Raw genomic sequence first — 13,814 nt, forward strand, 5'->3', positions numbered from 1 at the left:
CATTAAATAATGCAGAATTATTTGCATCATTTGATACAAGCTATATAAAAATAAATCTGGCTACAACAGGAATGATCTGTTATCTCTTAAATCTTGTTTTTCAACCAGCCTTTCATAAGAAACAGAATGAATCAATGCTTAGAAAAAGAAAGAGTTCTCTACTCTTTCCGTTCAAACATAGGAAGTGGGGAGTCCGTGCATTGTTACAAAATTATGAAAACCAAGCCTGAAGCCTTAGTCTTCGTTTCAGCAGAAGATCTTTCATTGGTAGGAATGCAAGATAGGGATTTTCATTGATGGTACTCTCATTGTGGAAATCTCTCTCAAATGAGATTAGCCCCATCCTTGACAGTAGGTTTTGTTTTGTTTTTGTGCCTTGGAGTCAGTGTTGACTCCTGGTGACTGGCTGGACAAGTCCCTGCTGTTTTCTTGGCAAGATTTAGGAAGTGGTTTGCCCTTGCCTGCTTCCTAGGGCTGAGAGAGAGGGACTGGCCCAAGGTCCCCCAGCTGGCTTTGTGCCTGAAGTGGGACTAGAACTCACAGTCTCCTGGTTTCTAGCCTGGTGCCTTAACCACTACACCGAACTGGCTCTGATGATAGCTATGCAGGCAGTGAAAGCATACCTAAATCATAGAAAGCCACGGTGGTGAACCTATTGTATTGTTATGCTGGGGCAAAGGTGACCCAGCTTCAAGTTCATGCTCAGTTACGGAACTCACTGCATGACTTTGGGCCAGCTCCTTTCTTTCAGCAAAATCTGTTTCACAGGTTGATTGTTACAAGGATACTGTGCAGCATGAGAAAGAAGGGCTATGACAGTAATAAATGCTTTGTTGAGGTTTTAGTGGTTTTTAAACCCAGCCTACCTGTTTCTGGGTAAAACTCTGGATTTGATTTTGTGGTTACTGAATTGTTCTCTAATAGGTTTGGCCTTATGAACCCTTTTAGAGTCAGAAAGAGATATGAAGCTGTTTTACATAAATAGCTCTCAGGGAAGGATCTCCATTCTGTGTGAGAATTTGAGAGGGCATTATTTACTCTGGAATCCTGGCTTTAAACCTGTTGTATCTCCTCCTCAGTCCACAGAAGATTGGGAAGCTGTTGTCAGTGTCAGCTCACAGGCCCTACCCATGAGCTCACGCTGTGGCAATGTCCTGCCCTCCGAGCAAGTGTATCAAGGGAGCTTGCCACATACCTCCAGGTGAGGAGAGATGGGAGCTGGGGGGCAATTTTTGTGGACACCGAGACCTCAAACAAGAATGTTGTTCTTTAATTTCATTCCAATTGTTGACTCTATGGAAAGATTTGTTACACGGTCTGCTATTGTTTGTTTTCACCGTAGGTCTCCTGTCACTAATGACTATTTTCAGATTGTTGGATTAGGATGTGCCTGACAAAATGGAACAGTGTTGGCTAATTTCTGCATTCTCCCATTCTTTGATTCTCAAAAGAGGAGGAGATGTTATTCAGTACGTGAATGTCCACAGGGAGGCTCAAAACATTGGGATGGTGCTCTGATGAAGCTGTCAAAGTTTTGCCTCTTTTTATGTGTGTCACATGTAAAAAAGGGGTGGGGCTCTGATCACGTGGATGCAGCTGCCGTCTTTACCTTTTTTGACCCCCTCCTCCCCACAGATGCCTCTGGCTCAGTATTTTGCTGAACCCCTTGCTCATTTGTAGTATAACTGCCTTCTAAAAGTGTTTGTCTGTCTATGTGTTGAAAGGAAGAAGCTCTCCCTAGTGCAGGATGTGTATCTGTCACAAACATGTAAACTGCTACATTTTATTTATTTATCATACTTGTCCACCTCCCATCTCATATTGCGACGACTCTGGGTGGTTTACAAATGGATAAAAGAATAAAACGTTCATTATACAGTATAAAAATGCATAAATATAAAAATATAAATATAAAATATAAAATCCAAGATTTTGTGAAATTAAAATCCAAATTAGTGAAATTTTCTGCGGCCACATCACGGTACCAACCACCCCCATGATCGACTATCCCCCCTCTCGCCCCAAGCAAGGTGGCATAGCCAGGTCTTAACTCCCTTTCTGAAGGCCAGGAGAGTGGGGGCCTGTCTCACCTCTGGGGGTAAATTATTCCAAAGGGCGGGGCGATGGCAGAAAAGGCCCTTTTCATGGACCCTGCCAATTGACAATCTCTCATGGAGAGGGTCCGTAACACACCCTCTCTGCCTGACCAGGTGGGACAGATCAATGTAATGGGGGTGAGGCGGTCCCTCAGGTAACCTGGACCTGTGCCATGGAGGGCTTTAAAGGTGATAACCAACACCTTGATATTGGTTATCACCTTTAAAGCCCTACATGGTATACTGGTTGTTTTTTATTCCTACAGCCTAAGGAAGGGGCAGATCCCAGTATCTTCCTGTGTAAATTCAAAATATGAAAAACCTACAGCAGGCAAAGTGCTAAAAAGGCAAAGTGCTAGAAAGAGTTCTAAAAAAACAATCTTTATTAATTTTTGAGTGTTTTATGACTAAAGGCACTGTGCAACTATTCCGACTTTCCATCCTTAAATGATTTTTACTGGTAAGGAGAAAGAAGGAAGAAGGAATGGAAAAAGAAAGGAGAGCTATAAATAGAAGATAATGCCACCTGGTATCCCTCCTCTGAATGAGGCAGATCGGTTACAAAATAATGGCTTATTCAACCAGTCTTTTTTCCCATGTTCCAATTGTAATGTTGTAATGTTGGAACATGTGTTTTGGCACAATTGACAGGCATGATTTTTCTTTCATCTGGGTATCTGGTGCTGGATTTACTGAATATTTCCTATAATTAAATGAAAAGTTCCTCTGTTTTATGTGGTTAGGAAGTTATTGGTATTATGGTTTGGCTGAGGGCCTCAGCATGTGCCGGTGGAATTTGATCCTGCATAAGACATTGCCTCATCGCTTCCCTAATTTCTTTCTAAAATACTTACCAAATGGATATTCTTCTTGGAGTTTGCTACTGTCTATCTGGTTTTTTAAAAAATATTGTCATAACATGTCTTGTGTCATGTTATGGAACATTACATGGACTAGTTCCATTTCACATTAATTTAGCTTCTAGTATTTGTGAGAGGCAGATGATACCACTTTGATGGCTGAAAGTGAAGAGGAACTGAGGAGCCTTATGATGAAGGTGAAAGAAGAAAGTGCAAAAGCTGGTTTGCAGCTAAACCTCAAAAAAACCAAGATTATGGTAACCAGCTTGATTGATAACTGGCAAATAGAGGGAGAAAACGTAGAAGCAGTGAAAGACTTTGTATTTCTAGGTGCAAAGATTACTGCAGATGCTGACTGCAGTCAGGAAATCAGAAGACGCTTAATCCTTGGGAGAAGAGCAATGACCAATCTCGATAAAATAGTTAAGAGCAGAGACATCACACTGACAACAAAGGCCCGCATAGTTAAAGCAATGGTGTTCCCCGTAGTAACATATGGCTGCGAGAGCTGGATCATAAGGAAGGCTGAGAGAAGGAAGATCGATGTTTTTGAACTGTGGTGTTGGAGGAAAATTCTGAGAGTGCCTTGGACTGCAAGAAGATCAAACCAGTCCATCCTCCAGGAAATAAAGCCAGACTGCTCACTTGAGGGAATGGTATTAAAGGCAAAACTGAAATACTTTGGCCACATAATGAGAAGACAGGACACCCTGGAGAAGATGCTGATGCTAGGGAGAGTGGAAGGCAAAAGGAAGAGGGGCCGACCAAGGGCAAGGTGGATGGATGATATTCTAGAGGTGACGGACTCGTCCCTGGGGGAGCTGGGGGTGTTGACGACCGACAGGAAGCTCTGGCGTGGGCTGGTCCATGAAGTCACGAAGAGTCGGAAGCGACTAAACGAATAAACAACAATTTGTGAGAGATGCTGAACAGTTTATGGATATCCTTTTCTCTGGCTTTCCAATCTCTTTCTCTTTTTTTCCCTCTCCCTTAACTTCTTTTCACTTTATAGATGATTTCTTCTCTCTCTCTCTCCCCCCTTCCCCCCCGCCCCACAAACTCACACAGACACATAAACAAGAGAGAGAAAGAAGAAGGATCTGAAATTTTTAGAAGGCTATTTAAACATTCCCTTGTTTCTCTCACCCTGAAGATTTTTGGTAAGCAACAGTACTAGGAGTGCTGGGAGCACCATATATGTGTTTGCCAGGACTTTGAGCAGATTCGCACCATAAACACAGTGATCTTTCCCTGTTCGTCTGTTCTATATGGGACATGTAGAATGGGTTCAGCTGGGTTCCAGGGGATGTCCTTCTTTCTAATGAGATGCTTAATAGCTTGGCCCAGCAGATGGGCTGCTAGGTGCTCTGGCCCTTCATTAACCATCCCAACATGGTTGCCTTTGTTCTTCAGATTGACAAGCATGTGTATCAACTCTCCAAGCCTACCACCATAACTGCCATTATGAACCTTCAACCTGCCTGCATCTGTTCCTACCATGATGCATTCTGTGCTTTTCCTACAAGTTCTTTGCTTATCTTTGCTCCACAGATACTTGCTTCTACCAAGGCCATTCTGCTTTGAGCCCAGAAACCATTACAAGGTCGTAGTGAGGTTCCAGCGAGCAGGTGTGGCACAGCGCCATCCAGCGGCTTTCATCCTTGTAGACTCGGTGAGATTTCCTCTCTCTTAAGGGTGGCCCATTGCGCCACAGTGGCCTAAACCACTTTGCTTGAGCCTTATATTAATATCTCTCAAGGGTATTCATCCCATTTAATTCTCCACCACATTTTAATGTGTCTTTGATGTTTATTTTTTGTATTTCTCTTACTTTTTAATGTTAGCTACCTGAGTATTCTATGAATGGAAAGATGGGATGAGACAGATAAAGAGGCAGATAGATAGATGAGGGAGGGAGGGACTGAATTGGCTTATTGTATTTTCCTTAATGTTCCTCCCTTTATCCCACAGTTGGTTCTTTTGCCCCATGTGACAGAACTACCTGGTTTTCATGGCAACGATCCAGCTTCTGTTGAGCGTCGGGAAGCGCTGGAGCATTACACATGCCTGGAAGTATTTCGCATGGCCACAATGCCTGACCTGCCTGAGACTTGTGCCCACCTGCTGTGCAGCATTTCTGCCCTGATCCATGATGGGGCTCTGCGTAAGTGAAGGGATGCCCACAAGGGAGGAGAGGCCGGTGTGTCATTCCCCAGGGATGTTGAATTCCAGGAACCTTCAGCCCAAGATGGTGTGGACAGATGGTGGGAACTCCAGGGAGCCAAGAAGCTCTGGCCTTCTTAAATCTGGTGTCATAATGTCATGGGCAGGGATTGAGCCAGGTCTCTGAAAATTAAATGGGCACAAACTTTGTGGCAAGAAATCTCCCCAGAATCAGCAAGGCTTGGTCTGAAGGCTGGAATATTCCTCAGGCTGAGCTCATTCTAAACTTACGGAAACATTATAAGAAAGGGAATTTTGCAGTGAATAATTGTTTCTGAATTCTGCAACCAGAAAATGTTATTTCCAGACCTGTGGCTGAAATGTCAAAAATATTTTTCTACAATCATGAAGGCTAGAAACCTTTAAAGTTTTCAAGCTAATAAAGCAAATGCTGAGAATATCAGGAATGCAGAGCAGTTGCCTGATTACTGTCTGATTGCTTCATTATTTTATTATCACCAATAAGTTTTGGGGGTTCTGCTGCATAAACTCCTGCATAATATAAGCAGGCACATCCCTAAACCTTCTTGCCTCTGAATCAGCATTAGAGTGAGGATTTTAATGTGGTGAGTTTCTATTTGGTGTGCCAGGGAGGCATTCTCACCCTTCCTTCATCCTGTCAACCCAAAATCCCAAGGTCTGCCCAGTCTTATTTGAATGTGGAATGTCTCTGTTGTTCCATCTGTAGCCCTAAAGTTTGCATTGCTGTTTCTTTCATCTTAAGCCTGCCAGTGTGACCTCCAGGGTTCCACCAGCAGCGTCTGCCACAAACTGGGAGGACAGTGCCAGTGTAAACCCAATGTTATGGGTCGGCAATGTGACCAATGTATCCCAGGCACTTACGGATTTGGACCTTACGGCTGCATTTGTGAGTAGCTAAGGCTGGACCTGCCTCATCTTCATTTTGGCCTCTTTTCCAAAGTGTATGCTTGGCCTAGGGCTCACGGGGAACATATGATCATGGTAACAACGAGCACTCTAATATAGAGAGGGTGAAACAGCTGATTGAAAACAGAGTACCATATGTTTATATTGTGATACAAGAGATGTTAGAAGTTTGTTTTGTTTTATATACATATACATGATGTTGTATACTGTAAAAACGAAGTAGCAATATAATAAAATAACTATATTAATATTTTATAATAAAACTATGTAGTTTAAGATACCTAATCTATATATAAATAAAAAAGATGGTGTAGAAAAAAAGCCTTAAAAGTATAATGCTATATTAAACTATCTTAAAAAAAACCAAAAGGTAGAGAAAAAATCCAATACTAAACTAAAAAAAAAAACAAGATAGCAAAGGAAAATACCTAAATATACAACTCTCTCCCACTCTTTCTCCCTATATTTAAAAGCAGGCAGGCAGGCAGGCAGGCAGGCAGGCAGGAAACTAAGATTGCATTACTTTCTTCATTTTTTTCCAAGTTGTGATACAATTTGAATTGAACCTAGACCATATGGAATTATATTGCCTAGTCTTTCCTCTTCATCCACATAAAAGTAATTCAAAGACTGAACTGACAAATTTCATTAAGTCAACATTTAGAGTTGGGGTTACAGAAAAAAAACATCCTTGAAAGGACAACAGAGTAGCAACCACTTCTCTGTGGTTGCCAGGAAAACTTCATGGTCATCTACATACAGTTACCAGGAGCTGACAACCTGAAGATGTTCCCTTTGCCTTTACTACACTATAGGTAACGAAGAACCAAAAGCGTTCTGTGCCAGAGATGAGGTGGGCATAATATCTGCATCAGGAAATTCCTCGAAATTTGTGCCTCAGCTGGGCTCCTGCTCAGCATTCTAGATAGCCTAACAGATGACCCAGTGGGACCTTCATTTACCAGAAGTCACTGCAACATTTGACCAAATTTCCACAGTGCTTTAAGTCATTTGCATAATGATATCATTACTCAAATGACGCATTTTGTGCCAATTTACGTCATTTGCATAATACCTCATTACTGATGCAAATGACGTCAATCCCTGCAAGGCCATTCTCATTCAGAGAACATCCTTGAATAAGGCCTCCCTGATCCTTCATCAAAACAAGGTCTCCACATATGTTGTTCCCTGAGTTCTACTGAGGACTATCACCCTTGTTTCCACAGCCTGTGCTTGTTCCCCTGAGGGCTCAGTCTCCAAAATCTGTGATCCAGTAAGTGGGCAGTGCCAGTGCCAGCAGGGTATTGTGGGACGCCAGTGTGATCAGTGTCCACCAGACCAATGGGGCTTCCCTGACTGCCGGCCTTGTCACTGCAATGGGCATGCAGAGGAATGTGATTCGCGCACCGGAGCCTGCCGGCAATGCCGAGATTATACAGCAGGCCGCCATTGTGAAAGGTGGGTATGGCAGATCAATGGAAAGTTAGATTCATTAAGGGCTCACTTCACCAAACCATAGTAAGAATGTTGTTCTGAGAACTATTAAGAGATAGTAAATATTTTTTAAGGAATAAAACGTTTTGAGAGATGTATCTATTTAGGCGGGGTTGGATTATGATCACAGATACAAGTGGCATTCCTCCCCCATCTTGCCTTCAGCTTGAATCCATCTAGGGGAGTCTTTCATTCTTTTTCCCCAAGAATGGCATTATCCTTACTCTGCAGATGCCAGTCTTCAAGGAAAGAGCTGAGCTGAGCTTGCAGAATTGTTTTAGGAAGAGCCAGCATGATATCTACGAACCAGCTGGAATCCATAGACTAGACAAATAGAGAAATTGCATAAATACATGAACAATTGATGGTGTGGGAAGTTTAGAAGTAGGTTACATATGAGTTTGAGAGAAAAAGTGTTAAGGAGGAATGTGTTGGGGGGGCTGCTGTGGAGTGCAATATTAAGAGTCATAGAAATTATGAATTGGAAGAGGCCTTATGGGTCATCCAGTCTAACCCCCTACTCAGTGCTGGAATCCAGTAAACCATGCCCATCAGGTAGCCTGTTTGAGACCTCTAGTGGGTGGGAGTCTACCATTGTTCTAGGGAAGACAGCTCTTCACCATCAGGAAATTCTTTGTATTATTCAGCCCAAATTTCAACCCATCTCATTAGTCCTTTTCTTGTCTTGTTTTTCAACAGAGAACAGGTTCAGAGTTCTTTTTGACACATGCAGGCTGTTGTCATATAACCTCTCAGTATTCTATTCTGTAAGCGGCTTCTTCGTTGGGCATTATAACGCTGGTAGTGCTCCTCTAAACCTGCCGCAGCTTCCGCATACTGATATTAGTATGAAAAATAACCCTGAAAAGGTCACGATAATTTCAGATGCCTGTCATTGCTTGCATTTGCCTTTTGCTTCTCTTGCAGGTGCCTGGATGGGTACTACGGAGACCCAGTCCTGGGATCAGGGCAGCAGTGTCGGCCCTGTCCTTGTCCTGGATATCCAGGTTCTCGGCACTACCACGGCATTTCGTGTCAGGCTGACAGAGAGACAAACCAGATAGTTTGCTTGTGCGCTCCAGGCTATACAGGTAAGGCATATCCTGGGGCAAGAAATGTGTATGATTACCGCAGTAATTTAAGTTTCAGCAATCTGTGATGCTCCACCTTTTGGAAGTCCACCCTCTATAGTATCCCTTTGCAGCCCTTTTGGACTCTTGCCACACTCATGCTAAATTGACCTGCCCGATCTGCGACTTACCAAACAAATACAGCCAGCAGATACTTGAGACCACCTATGTTTTTTGTAGGCCGATGTGTATGATTGTACAGTCTTAAGAACTGCAGGCCACTCGCTTGATTCATTTTCTCCTAATTTTCCTTCCCTCCCTCACGCACGCACACACACACACATGCACGCACGCACACACACACACATACAACTGGGACAGTGAATTTGATTATTAGTACAGCATTTTCTCTGGCTTTGGACACTAGGATCCATATGGATCCATGTTTCCTCAGACAACTTCAACACAATCCCTTCTCCCAATTTCTCAGAAATTCAGTAGTATTGGTTGATTTTGAAGTAGCAGAGGAAGAGCAAGGAAGAGGTTCCAGTTTTTTATATCTCGTGGATACCTTGCTATGTTTCCGACAGGGCCACGATGTGACCGCTGTTCTCCTGGCTATTTTGGAACACCTGAGCAGGAGGGTGGTGCCTGCCGCCCTTGTCAGTGCAACAATAACATCGACCCTAGTGACCCTGAGGCCTGTGACCCACGGAGTGGCCAGTGTCTGCATTGCCTTTACCACACTGGTGGACCCCACTGTGCTGAATGTCAGCCTGGTTACTACGGCAATGCCTTTCAGCGGAACTGCCGACGTGAGTGAGATGATTAGATCCAGCTTGCAACAGTGGGGAGGAATTCATGTCTGGGGAGCGAGAAGAGGCTTTTGGGTGGTCTCCTTGAAGCTGTGAGATCATGAGCAGTCTTGATTTATTTATTCTCATTTCTATCTTTCCTTACTTCTGGAAGGTCAAGGTGGCGCACGTGGGAATCATTCCATCCTTCCAGCAGCAATCTGCTGGTGTAGATTGGGTTGAGAGAATAACCATTCCCAATCACCTAGCAGTCTCCATGCTGAGGTGGGAGCATGAACTTAGGTCTTCCTGGTTCCTGTCTAACATTTCAGCTCTCATTCCATGCCAGTAATTCTGTGAACAATCATTGGGGGCAGAGCCTACTAATATTGGTCCCAGTGGGAGAAAATATTCAGCCTTGCTGCACACTGGCAGTTACCATATCTGAGCCAATGTTGTATCCACTTTAAATCAGTTTGCCTTGTTGGCCCATTGTCCCCATGTTTATTTGCATCCCAGCTGTCTCTTAATTTCACCCAGTATTTTGTGTTTTGAACTTTTTTACTTGGATTCCTAGAAAAGGAAGGAAGCTGGTATAGAAGTAGGGCAGCTACTCAGTGCTCATTCTCTCGGCTTCCAACTTAGCAGTCATGGAATCAATTTCCGTCTCCCTCCTTCCCCAGGAGGAGTAATGGCATGTGGGAATAACCTTGAGGGATGAGGGGAAGAGATGCTGCCTAGGGAACGATCAGATAAAAGACAGAGGAGCCCGCGGCTGCTTAACCGTTAGAGAAAGAAACTTAGGAAGGATCCGCCCTAATTGATCAGGCTGTAAAAAGAGACGGGGCAGGGGGGAAATTGTACCTTCAGACTTGTAAGTTTCTGTTAATGTAGCCTTAAAATCAAGTAGAATTAGCTCATCGGGTTGTGATGCCTGTCCGGTTTACCTGGGAGGGCTGACAGGAGGTTCATCAGCTGTTTGCTGATGCCAATCCTTACTCTTTCTCTCAGGCTGTACTTGTAACGAACAGGGTACTTTGCCCACACACTGCTCCGAAGGCATCTGCCATTGTGATCAGACTACGGGCAATTGTCCCTGCCATGCCAATGTGGTGGAAAAGAACTGTGATAGATGTGCCCAGAACTTCTGGGGTTTTGGCAGCGACTTGGGCTGTCAGCCCTGTAACTGTGATCCAGCCCATTCATTACGCTCAGACTGCAACATGGTAAGTGACTAAGACCTTGGAAAGTTAACCCCAAAGGAGAGGTGCTAAAACAGGGCCTGTGACCTTGGTGCTGCTGCCCCGAGATCCCAGCCATATCCCTGTCCTCATCCTAAGATGCGTTTTTTGGCTTTGCTCAGTTTACAGGCCAGTGCCACTGCCAGCCAGCTTTTGGAGGCCGTGTTTGCTCTCACTGCCAAGAAAATCACTGGGGTGACCCAGAACAGCAGTGCGTAGGTAAATATGAGCACCTAATGTAAGCAGGCACCTTCCACCCACACACATAATGTGCACAAAGAGAAGCATATGGACATTTCACCAGGAAGAATAGGCCTGCACTGAAAACCCTTTCAGAACAAGAGTTGGGTGGATGGGAGGTTGTTTTTGTGGGAATAAGCTCATACTTCTGCCAGACTTTAAACCAGCTTACCCTGATCTGGTTCCTTTCAGATATAGGTAGTCCTCACTTAACAACCATTCTTAGTGACAGTCCAGACTTACACAATGCTGAAAAAACTGACTTACAACCGGTTCTCACACTTATAACCATTGCAGAGTCCCCACGGTCACATGATCATGATTTGGGTGCTTGGCAACCGGTTCGCATTTATGACCACCACAATGTCCCATGGTCATGTGATCGCCCTTTTTGACCTTCCTGGCTGGCTTCTGGCAAGCAAAATCAATGGGGAAACCACGTGATTTGCTTAACAACCGCCACAAAAAAGGTCATAAAATCAGGTCAGATTTGCTTAATGACCTCTTTGCTTAGGAACCAAAATTCTGGTCTCAATTGTGGTTGTTAAGTGAGGACTACCTATATATTAGATGTCTACTGCCATCTTACTTCATTAGAATCGAAACTCTTTTGACTAGAAAATTGTTACGAAATATAACATTGTAAGCTTCCAATGACGTATTGGAATATATTGCTTGTTCATGCACCCATATTTCAGTATCTATGCCTGATTTTCTTTATTGGGTTACTTATTTTTCTTAAATAAACATTAAGTTTAAATGTTGTATTCACAATAAAAAAAGAATTGAAGCTCTATACAAATTGGTATCTTCCTCTAACCTCCAACTCCTATCAAACATATTCTGTAATTTACTAGTTGACCCAAATATTTAAAAAAATAATAAGAAAAATTAGATCAGAACCAAAGGGACCTTTAGGACTGGGATTAATGCAGAATCCCCATTCTGATTAATAGTAGTAGAAGTAACAGTAAGTAATAGTAAATTTATTTATCATATGCCTATATCTAAGCACAGTACTGATACACGGATTAAGAGAGATGGGCTTCCTCAGTTTAAAAAGAAATTATATGGAATAGGCCAGGCTGTCCAGGTGGATTTAGGGTTCTGCCCAGAACAGAGGAGATTCCCCTGGATTTCTTTTTAATGATGAATTCTTAGTCATGATAAATTCAAGAGACGGGGCTTTTAAACCTTGTCCTGTTTTTCCCCACTGGACTAATTTCACATCCTGCTGCATCATTTGCAGAAGGCTCACTGATTTCCTGCAAAAAAGATAGGATCATACCCATCAGTGGCATATTTGATAACAAGCATAGTTATGCGTAAAGGGGAAAAGTGCCTCATTTTAACAGTCCCATACCGCTTTCACCTCTGTATGAATTGTGATTGGCCCCATATGGTCAGCTCTGTTAACTGGAGAGAAATTGAACGAGCTGGCTTGCCTTTGCAGGTGAACTAAGGGGACCCAGCATTTTGACATCCTCCCCTTTGTGTCTCTGAATATTTATTATTAGCTTTTCCTGGGTGTGACCTCCGTCTTTGCTCTCTGCAGCTTGTGAATGTGACCCCAAAGGCTCTGAGAGCCTTCAGTGTGACCGCCTCACTGGCCATTGTTCCTGCCAAGGTGGCTTTACGGGGCGAAACTGTGACCAGTGCCAGCGTGGCTTCCAGAAGAATTTCCCCCGCTGTTCTCCATGCCATGCTTGCTTCGGCCAGTGGGACCTCGTGCTTAATCAGCTCTACAGACAGCTGCAAAGGCTGCAGGACAGAGTACAGGCCCTGAAGGAAGGTGGCCCCCTACCTGAAACCAGCAATAGCTGTCTGCGTAGGCTGGAGAACAGCTTGGCTTGGGTGGAGCAGCTTCTGGGGGATGGGAAGAGCCTGGGTGGTCCTCTCCTGCAGCAGCTGAACACTCTTTTAGCCAAGACAAGGTAGGAGAAACAACATATGCCAAGCCAGAGGTGGGGAGAACTAGTAGGAGAAACAGAGATATGGTCCATTATTCGTTCTCTGTGCATAACATGTAACCTTCTTTTAGTCTGTTGGTTTTCTTCCCCAGCCATATCTAGATGAGATATTTCAAACCATCTGATGATCATCATTATCAACGTCTGATGAAAGTAAGGCTTAGGGCCATCTTAGTGAATTCTCTGTACAGTCATAAAATGACAGCTCCCAGGCTTCTAGGGGAAAAATCATGACAGGTAAAGAACTACAGTAGACTCTCAGTTAACCAGAACTCATGGGGATTGGTAGATGCGGGATAAATGTAGTTTCTGGTTGCTTGAGAGTTACTATTAAACCCTAATACCCACTAGGTGGCAGCAGAGATATACAGATTTTTTTGCCGGTTGCTTGAGAGTGCTGGGTTTTTTCCCCATTCAATTTTTGTGCTGGTTGCTTGAGAGTGCCAGCTGCTTGAGTTCTAGTTAACTGAGAGTCTACCGTACAAAGGAGTATAATGTAATATTGCAGATAGGGTTTCTACCTCTGGCTTGTGTCCACATTGTCCTGGAAATTATGCTTACTGAATTTAACTCTGAACTTTTTTTTTAAAGCAGAAGAGTATCCCCAGTAAGGGGAGTACAGACCATTGAATTGTTTTGCCTCTGTGTTTCACTTATATCCTACCTTTATTGCAAGGAACATCTTGGTGAAAAGGAACATGTCAGAGTGGGGACTTGAACCCTTATGTTACACTCCCTCTCCAGGGCAGACATGGATGAGCTTTGGGACCACCTGCAAGATACAGATTCGTGCCTAGAGAGCACTGAGGGGAAAGACACAGAGCAGAGGGGCCGCCTGAATACCTTGAATGAAGAACTAGACGAACTTGACCACATGGTCAACTACCTTACTCGCCAACTGGGAAGGATAGTAAATGCCAGCTTCAGCGGTAAGG

At 43.7% G+C, this 13,814-nt stretch overlaps 1 protein-coding gene across 2 annotated transcripts in view; it reads left to right on the forward strand.

Moving 5' to 3' along the window:
* The window catches only part of LOC134489035 (laminin subunit beta-1-like), a 75,889-nt gene that overhangs the window by 36,403 nt on the left and 25,672 nt on the right, over nucleotides 1-13,814 (forward strand). For both annotated transcript variants that reach the window (XR_010067072.1, XM_063291448.1), the window contains exons 17-27: nucleotides 1,080-1,201; nucleotides 4,508-4,628; nucleotides 4,928-5,120; nucleotides 5,904-6,047; nucleotides 7,297-7,528; nucleotides 8,492-8,655; nucleotides 9,225-9,449; nucleotides 10,440-10,654; nucleotides 10,792-10,888; nucleotides 12,465-12,843; nucleotides 13,624-13,808. Coding sequence is in view for 1 of the 2 variants with exons in the window: in XM_063291448.1 (XP_063147518.1) it covers nucleotides 1,080-1,201; nucleotides 4,508-4,628; nucleotides 4,928-5,120; nucleotides 5,904-6,047; nucleotides 7,297-7,528; nucleotides 8,492-8,655; nucleotides 9,225-9,449; nucleotides 10,440-10,654; nucleotides 10,792-10,888; nucleotides 12,465-12,843; nucleotides 13,624-13,808 (2,077 nt within the window). In the remaining variant the exon portion in view is untranslated. The remainder of the gene's footprint in view (nucleotides 1-1,079; nucleotides 1,202-4,507; nucleotides 4,629-4,927; nucleotides 5,121-5,903; nucleotides 6,048-7,296; nucleotides 7,529-8,491; nucleotides 8,656-9,224; nucleotides 9,450-10,439; nucleotides 10,655-10,791; nucleotides 10,889-12,464; nucleotides 12,844-13,623; nucleotides 13,809-13,814) is intronic.

Source organism: Candoia aspera, chromosome 2, assembly GCF_035149785.1.
Source record: "Candoia aspera isolate rCanAsp1 chromosome 2, rCanAsp1.hap2, whole genome shotgun sequence".
NCBI lineage: Eukaryota > Metazoa > Chordata > Lepidosauria > Squamata > Boidae > Candoia > Candoia aspera.